At 40.3% G+C, this 9,092-nt stretch overlaps 1 protein-coding gene across 1 annotated transcript; it reads right to left on the bottom strand.

The window, feature by feature from the left end:
• Positions 1-5,533: 5,533 nt before the first annotated feature.
• On the bottom strand, positions 5,534-6,234 carry LOC133384102 (general transcription factor II-I repeat domain-containing protein 2-like). Its single transcript, XM_061626031.1, has 2 exons — positions 5,973-6,234; positions 5,534-5,940 (listed from the first exon to the last, which is right to left on the bottom strand). The coding sequence occupies exons 1-2, from the start codon at positions 6,232-6,234 to the stop codon at positions 5,534-5,536; spliced, it is 669 nt and encodes a 222-aa protein (XP_061482015.1).
• Positions 6,235-9,092: the final 2,858 nt, after the last annotated feature.

A 9,092-nucleotide genomic window follows, 5' to 3' on the forward strand; every position in this document is an offset into this window, starting at 1 on the left:
CCGGCCCTGCAGAGGCATCAGCCCCTTAGAGAAGCCTCAGCTGCCATCTTGGTTGATGGCAAGCATGCATGCACAGCGTGGGCAGCATTTACTTCAAAGGAAAGGTAGGTAGGTGAGGTGTGCATGCGAGTGCCTGGGCCCAGAGCAGGCTGGTGCCCAAAAGCCCTGGCATGCCTGGCGCCAGTCGTGGCAATGATGGCTGTATACTAACTCCAGTACTGGAGTCCGTCTCTAAATACCAGTTGCTGAGGAGCACAAATGGAGAGAGTGCTGTTGTGCTCATGTTCTGCCTGCGAGCATCCCATTGGCATCTGGATAGGCAGTTGGATGCTACAGTATATGGGCCTTTGGTCTGATCCAATAAGGCTCTTCCTATGTCCTTCTGTAAAAATATTAAGATACAGATTTAAATATGTATTTTGATGTGATTGTTTAAAACTGTAATTTAATGTGGAAGCAGAGCAGAATGGAATCACAGGCAAATATATATATATATGTAGTGACATGGACCATCCCTAAAACAGGCTAGCAAACTGACCACAGTAACATGTGCTGTAACCAGCCTCCTAATGGACAGTGGAAGAAAGCATTTATTCCAGAAATGGGGGACTTGTGGCCGGTGGCAGCTCTTGGCTCCATGTTAGTGGGAAGCAGAATCCACTCCAGGGTTTAGTCTGAACTTTCTGTCCAAGATCCAGATGTTGCTGTATTACAGCTCCCATCATCCCTGACCATTGGCCATGCTGGTTGGGGCTGCTGGGAGTTGGAGTCCACAATATCTGAAGGTCTGTAAGTTTCCATCCCATATCTATCACTGGCCAAATCTTTATTTGTACCCAGTTTTGTAGTTCGCCTATAGCAACATAGCTGCCTCTCAGCTGGTGCAGGGGTGACAGCCAAATTTGTGATTCCTATGACTTTACTGGCATAATTGATTTATTGTGTTTTTATGTGTTTTGATAAATGAAGCAAACCCATGTTTAACTTGCGTTTAACATTTAAACCTGTAGACAAATATTTGAATAAGCAGTGGAAATAATAAATTACCAAGGTGAAGTGATTTCATTTCTTCTGAATGCTCTGTTGGGATTAAAAAGGAAATGACTGCATGTTCGTATCACTGCATAAGCTAGGAGTATATACTTCAGACTGAACTTCCTCTATAACCCTAGTTATTCTGATGTATCTGACTTGGTTTAAAGGATTGTCTCTGTTTTCAGGGATGCCAATTTCTAACATAAAACAACTTAGTATGTTGCAGGGCTGGAAGTACCTGTCTCAGAAGAGTTTAATGAGTACTGCATTACTTTGACCATTTGAACTCTAGCATTTCTCATTTTCTAGCCTGCATAATTCAGTTAAAGATTGTGGATCTGGTTTAGAAAAGATCTGATGTTAGGGAATTGAATTTATTCCAAGGCTATTTTTTAAAAAAAGGTGAAACCACCTGGCTGATGTAAGCTAACGCAACTTTTTAAAAAACAAACAAACCCAAACCTATAGGAAATTTAACCTTTTATTGTAGAAATATTTTAATGAAAATTAAAAGCCCAAAGTTGAATCACTGTGCTGTGTACCTTCTCTCTCTCTCTTTATATTGCTAGAGATTGTGCATGCCCGTTAGCCACAAAATGAAACATTTTATATTTCCCACTGCATGGATCCCTTAACGCTGACTATAGTTTCCAAAACATTTCACTGTTGGACTGTTTCTGACACTACATCTGTCAACTTTGCATTGAACCACAGGTTGTTTAGGGTTAAATCAGATTCAGCATTAGTTCCAAGGATCACTCAGAACCAACATTAAAGGGATGCAGTAGGCCAGGGGTGTCCAATCTTTTGGCTTCCCTGGACCACATTGGAAGAAGAAGAATTGTCTTGGGCCACACATAAAATACACTAACACTAACGATAGCTGATGAGCAAAAAAAAAGGTCCGTGCATAATTTTCGTGATATCCACCACCACAGATAAGCAAAAAATGTCCTTGCATAATAATCCTAATTATGTGCCGCCCCGTTCAGAGGGTCTTTTAAAATCGCCGAGCAGGTTACAAGTTTGCAATCACTGATATAGAAAATGTACATATCTAAGTAATAAAACTTCATTATTTTTTTTAAAATATTTTTATTATAAAAGTAAAAGAAAAGAGGGCAACATAAAACTAGTGGGATATTTGACATTGTTTTTGAGAAACTAATGCATCAATATCTGGTTCGATGGAAGTAGTTGCAATTCTCAGCGAGTTCTCAAGGTGCTCATCAGATATTTTGGTTCTAATTTTACTCTTCGTGTGCTTCATCCTTGAAAATAGTTGCTCACAAATGTAGGTGCTGCTAAAAAGCGATGACATGAATAAGGCGTGATTGTGAACCGAGGGATATTTGTCTCTGGGAAGATAGGTCTTATAAAAGTCCAGTAAAGTGACATGATGAAAATTTTCTTTAAGTTGAATGTCAGATTGCAGCTCTATGCATTCCATTTGAAAATTGGCAGGTAACATATTTATGTCGACTAAAAATGAAGTCGCAAATATACCAAAATATTGATTATTTTTCCGGAAATCTTGAAACCTGTTTTCAAATTCCTGTATCAAATCGAAAAGCAAGGCTGCATATTTTTCGCTGTTCACAGAACCGTGTTTAGCCAATGTGTCGAAATGCATATAATTGTTTGCCTTAATTTGAGTTTGCCATAATTTCAGTTTCATTTGGAACGCTGTTATGGTTTGAAACATTGTATTGATAAGTTGGTTTTCACCTTGAAGACGCATTTTAACTCATTTAAATGAGCGGTCAAATCCACTAAAAATGCTAAATCTGTAAGCCAGTTTTCATTGTCAAGTTCTGGCACAAATTTTGTTTTTTATACCATAAACGACTTGATTTCATGTCACAAATCATAAAATCTTTTCAACATTTTGCCTCGACTTAGCCATCTTACTTCCGAAAAGTAAATGATGTCGCCATAGTCAGCATCCATACTTTTAAGGAATTCCTGGAATTGGCGATGATTCAATCCCTTGGCCCTTATGAAATTCACAGCCTTGATGACAATTTTCATGATGTTATCCATTTTTAAAGCTTTTGCGCATAATTTTTCGTAAGGTACTATGCAATGATACTTCATCAAACGTGAGTTTCGGGAGGCAATTGCATCGTCTTTTATTAATTTTACATGTCCCTCTTTTTTACCTACCATCGACGGGGCACCGTCAGTAACTATACCAGATATGTTCACAATGGACAAAGAAAATCGCTTTAACGTATTTTTTACTGCTTCGTATAAAGTGTTTATAAAGTGTTCGTATAGTGTTTAAAAACACTATATTACAAGCTCAACTGGAGTGCATACCGCAGATCAGAAAAGGTACCGCCAGGGCCAAGAAGATGCCAGCATGGTTAACGAGCAAAGTCAAGGAAGCTCTTAGAGGCAAAAAGTCTTCCTTCAGAAAATGGAAGTCTTGTCCGAATGAAGAAAATAAAAAAGAACACAAACTCTGGCAAAAGAAATGCAAGAAGATAATAAGGGATGCTAAAAAAGAATTTGAGGAGCACATTGCTAAGAACATAAAAACCAACAACAAAAAATTCTATAAATACATTCAAAGCAGGAGACCATCTAGGGAGACAATTGGACCCTTGGATGATAAGGGAGTCAAAGGTGTACTAAAGAACGATAAGGAGATTGCAGAGAAGCTAAATGAATTCTTTGCATCTGTCTTCACAGTGGAAGATATAGGGCAGATCCCTGAACCTGAACTAACATTTGCAGGAAGGGATTTTGAGGAACTAAGACAAATAGTGGTAACGAGAGAGGAAGTTCTAAGCTTAATGGACAATATAAAAACTGACAAATCACCGGGCCTGGATGGCATCCACCTGAGAGTTCTCAAAGAACTCAAAGGTGAAATTGCTGATCTGCTAACTAAAATATGTAACTTGTCCCTTGGGTCCTCCTCCGTGCCTGAGGACTGGAAAGTGGCAAATGTAACGCCAATCTTCAAAAAGGGATCCAGAGGGGATCCCGGAAATTACAGGCCAATTAGCTTAACTTCTGTCCCTGGAAAACTGGTAGAAAGTATTATTAAAGCTAGATTAACTAAGCACATAGAAGAACAAGCCTTGCTGAAGCAGAGCCAGCATGGCTTCTGCAAGGGAAAGTCCTGTCTCAGTAACCTATTAGAATTCTTTGAGAGTGTCAACAAGCATATAGATAGAGGTGATCCAGTGGACATAGTGTACTTAGACTTTCAAAAAGCGTTTGACAAGGTACCTCACCAAAGGCTTCTGAGGAAGCTTAGCAGTCATGGAATAAGAGGAGAGGTCCTCTTGTGGATAAGGAATTGGTTATGAAGCAGAAAGCAGAGAGTAGGAATCAACGGACAGTTCTCCCAATGGAGGGCTGTAGAAAGTGGAGTCCCTCAAGGATCGGTATTGGGACCTGTACTTTTCAACTTGTTCATTAATGACCTAGAATTAGGAGTGAGCAGTGAAGTGGCCAAGTTTGCTGACGACACTAAATTGTTCAGGGTTGTTAAAACAAAAAGGGATTGCGAAGAGCTCCAAAAAGACCTCTCCAAACTGAGTGAATGGGCGGAAAAATGGCAAATGCAATTCAATATAAACAAGTGTAAAATTATGCATATTGGAGCAAAAAATCTGAATTTCACATATACGCTCATGGGGTCTGAACTGGCGGTGACCGACCAGGAGAGAGACCTCGGGTTTGTAGTGGACAGCACGATGAAAATGTCGACCCAGTGTGCGGCAGCTGTGAAAAAGGCATATTCCATGCTAGCAATAATTAGGAAAGGTATTGAAAATAAAACAGCCGATATCATAATGCCGTTGTATAAATCTATGGTGCGGCCGCATTTGGAATACTGTGTACAGTTCTGGTCGCCTCATCTCAAAAAGGATATTATAGAGTTGGAAAAGGTTCAGAAGAGGGCAACCAGAATGATCAAGGGGATGGAGCGACTCCCTTACGAGGAAAGGTTGCAGCATTTGGGGCTTTTTAGTTTAGAGAAAAGGCGGGTCAGAGGAGACATGATAGAAGTGTATAAAATTATGCATGGCATTGAGAAAGTGGATAGAGAAAAGTTCTTCTCCCTCTCTCATAATACTAGAACTCGTGGACATTCAAAGAAGCTGAATGTTGGAAGATTCAGGACAGACAAAAGGAAGTACTTCTTTACTCAGCGCATAGTTAAACTATGGAATTTTCTCCCACAAGATGCAGTAATGGCCACCAGCTTGGATGGCTTTAAAAGAAGATTAGACAAATTCATGGAGGACAGGGCTATCAATGGCTACTAGCCATGATGGCTGTGCTCTGCCACCCTAGTCAGAGGCAGCATGCTTCTGAAAACCAGTTGCCGGAAGCCTCAGGAGGGGAGAGTGTTCTTGCACTCGGGTCCTGCTTGCGGGCTTCCCCCAGGCACCTGGTTGGCCACTGTGAGAACAGGATGCTGGACTAGATGGGCCACTGGCCTGATCCAGCAGGCTCTTCTTATGTTCTTATGTTCTTATGTTAAATCTCTTGCTTTAGTTGTGTCTTTTAATGGCACTAAAGAAGCCATTTCTTCAGTGACATTATATTCGTCATTAATACCTCTAATAAACATGGCAAGTTGAGCTGTATCTGTAGCATCAGTGCTTTCATCCATTGCCAAAGCATAAAATTTAAAATTAGCAGCTTTACTCTCCAAACCTCTTTTGATAGATTTTCCAATTTCTTCAATTCGCCTGGCTATAGTCTGGTGAGACAAACTGATTTTAGAAATATCCCCTTTTTTATCAGGGCAAATTGTATCTGCCACGCTTTCCATACATTGCTTAATAAACTCACCATCAGTAAATGGTTTAGATTTTTTTGCTATTAAATTTGCTACCACATAATTAGCTTTTACAATAGAGTCCGTTTGAGTTGTAACTTTTTAAAAAAAATTTGTTGAGAAGACAGACTTTTTTTCAGTTCCGCTATTTTGTCCTTACGACACATTCCTTGATACGCACCCAATTTGGCAGCATGTTTTTGCATATAATGCCTTTTCAAATTATAGTCTTTGAAAACTGGCACAAATTCCCTACAAATTAAGCAGAGTGCCTTACTATTTGCCTCGACAAAAAAGTAGTCATCTGTCCACCTTTCATTGAACAATCTTCCTTCATCTGTAATTTTTCTTTTTTTGGGTTCTGTTTTCTTTTGAGACGCTGTGGAAGCCATGCTGGAATTAAAAAAATAATAATAGATAAGCAACTATATTTACTTTTATTATGAAAATTAATAGACAGGAAAATAGAAAGCAAGGTTCAATAATCAAATAAGAATAATTACATGTCTTCTAAATAACAATAGATGCCTATCGTTTACAAAGGTAGGTTGAAATATTATCGATAATCGCTGCGTTTTATTCGCCAAGTTGCCACAAGCACACATAATGTCTGATGGTGTCAATTCGACTGTCTGCGCTTGGAAGATAACACACTGGAAGCCGCACACCGCCGTAAAACTGAAGCCACACATGCGTACAAATAGCGAGAGTGTACGGCGTGCGGCAGCGCTATGCCTAGTACAGAATAAACACTTGAATTCTATTTCACAATTCATTTTATGGGACATTGCAACAGAGTCCTCTTGCTCTTTATTTTATTAGTTAATTTTAACAGTTTTTCGTTTCTTCTGGCCGAACTGTTTGCAATTATAATGCGAATTATGGAGAATACTCCAATATTTGTGGACGTAACATACTCTGATTATTCCATTCCATTCCATTGTCATCTACAAAGTTCGCGCTCGAGAACCGCACAATCGAGTTACAAAAAAAAATCACAAAAAAATCTCATAATGTTTTAAGTAAGTTTACGATTTTGTGTTGGGCCGCATTCATAGCTGTCCTGGGCCGCATGCGGCCCGCAGGCCACAGGTTGGACAAGCCTGCAGTAGACCATTCTCAACGTTAGGAGTAGAAAAAAACACTGCCTGTTTCTGTTGTGGAAAATAGAAATTAATCTTTTCCAACATTCATTAGAGAAATATAGGAGGAAAAAGAAATAGGTAATATTCAGGGGACCTCCGTTGACAATACAATATAGTTGTAAAGTAGCTAGTTGAGCAGTAAGCAGTCAGTCCCAAGTATCTCCAGATAGGGGTGGGAAAGACCCCTGTATGAAGCCGAGAGATGTTGCCTGTCAGGAGAAGACATTACTGAGCTAGATGAACCAATGGACTGACTCCATATGAGCCAGCTTTATATGTGGGGTTTTTTTGTAATCCACCCCAGGGATCTGTTGAAGGATGGAGTATGGATCCCTGAAATCAGCCTTCCCCATATGATGCGCTCCATATATTGTTGGACTCTTAATTCCTGTCAGTCCCAGCCAGTGCAGCCAATGGTGAGGAATGGTTTTAATTTTGATCTGATTTTAATATTTCAACCCCCCTTTCGGCCAAAAGGCCCTCAAGGCGGCTTGCAAAAGAGCACCAATATAAAGATACATCAATAGAACATCAGTAATACATCAATCAACCAATAAAAACAATACAATTTGCAAAACTTAAATAGTTAACCTTCATTAGATATTGATGGTGGAAATCATACAATTAGCACATGCCGGCCTTAAAAAAGCAGCCTTGCGAGCCTCTTTTTACAGTTTATGACTCAGCTCAACAGCAAGTCATCCTGAGGTTTTCTGCTGGTTCTGAAGAAACTGCAATTGCTATGCCCTTCAGATGTCCCCAGATTCTCAGGTTCCAGAATGGTAGCCATCTTAAGTCTGCTGCCTCTCGGGAAATCCGCCCACCCACCCGGGGCTCTCCTTTTCCCGCGACCGCCCTCCTCGTCCCGGTGCCTCGCTCAGCAGCAATGGCCGCATCTGCGTCCTGCCGACTTCACGGCCTGGGCTGAGACTGTAGCATTCCTGGAAGGACTCGGTAAGGATGGGAGTCCCAACCTCCATCAGAAGTCCTCCGCGTCGCTGCTGTTACGGCGTCCAGCAAGCCCGGGAGCTGCTCCGGGGTGGTGGAAGCGGCGGTTCCTGGGTGATAGAGGAGGAGGCTTCTCGATGGGACTCATGGTGAGAGAAGGTCGAGGAGGCAGGTGGTGGGAACATTCCGCAGGCCACGTGAGCTCCAGCCCAGCCGAACGCACTCCTCGCTGGCCTCTCCCAGACGAACGTGGCCTGCAGGGCACTCAGCGCCAATTGTAAATTCTTACAATCAACAAATTACAACAAAATTAATTGGTATTAGATATGCAAAGTAATCAGTCAATCAAACGCGTGCACGCGTGATGATGGGAAATGAAGTCCAAAACTTCCAGAGGGTACCAAGTTAGGAAAGGTTGCCTTAAATGAAACACACACACACACACCAAATAAATAAATAATGTTCCTACGTTATGACCTTTCAACCCTTTATGAAAGTTCTTAAAAATTCAATTATGTTCTAACTGTGCATTTGTTAGGCCTTGGGTTTAATTATGCATTTCTGCTTTATGGAAATTAAGCGAATTATTTTATTTCTTTGGCACCTGAAAACTTAACACCTTTAGAAATCACTACACTTGCCATTCAAATGCAAAGATGTATCACTGAACACTAAAGTCAGGATCATTCAGACCATGGTATTCCCGATCTCTATGTATGGCTGTGAAAGTTGGACAGTGAAAAAAGCAGATAAGAGATAAATCAACTCATTTGAAATGTGATGTTGGAGGAGAACTTTACGCATACCATGGACTACGAAAAAGACAAATAATTGGGCGTTAGAACAAATTAAACCAGAACTATCACTATTTATTTATTTATTGCATTTGTATACCGCCCCATAGCTGAAGCTCTCTGGGCGGTTTACAACAATAAAAAACATTAAAAACAAATATACAAATTTAAAAACACATTTTTAAAAAGCAATTTAAAAACAGATTTAGAAGCTAAAATGATGAAACTGAGGTTATTATACTTTGGACACATAGTGAGAAGACATGATTCATTAGAAAAAACAATAATGCTGGGAAAAACAGAAGGGAGTAGAAAAAGAGGAAGGCCAAAAAAGAGAAGGATTGATTCCATAACGGAAGCCAC

This window comes from Rhineura floridana, chromosome 4, assembly GCF_030035675.1.
Source record: "Rhineura floridana isolate rRhiFlo1 chromosome 4, rRhiFlo1.hap2, whole genome shotgun sequence".
Taxonomy (NCBI): Eukaryota; Metazoa; Chordata; class Lepidosauria; order Squamata; family Rhineuridae; genus Rhineura; species Rhineura floridana.

What these genes read in the sequence shown, in the direction of transcription:
- LOC133384102 (XM_061626031.1), bottom strand. Translation starts at nt 6,234, where the DNA reads ATGGCTTCCACAGCGTCTCAAAAGAAAACAGAACCCAAAAAAAGAAAA. An exon ending in AATAGCGGAACTGAAAAAAA is followed by an intron (nt 5,941 to 5,972) that starts GTCTGTCTTCTC and finishes TTTTTTAAAAAG; the next exon opens with TTACAACTCAAACGGACTCT.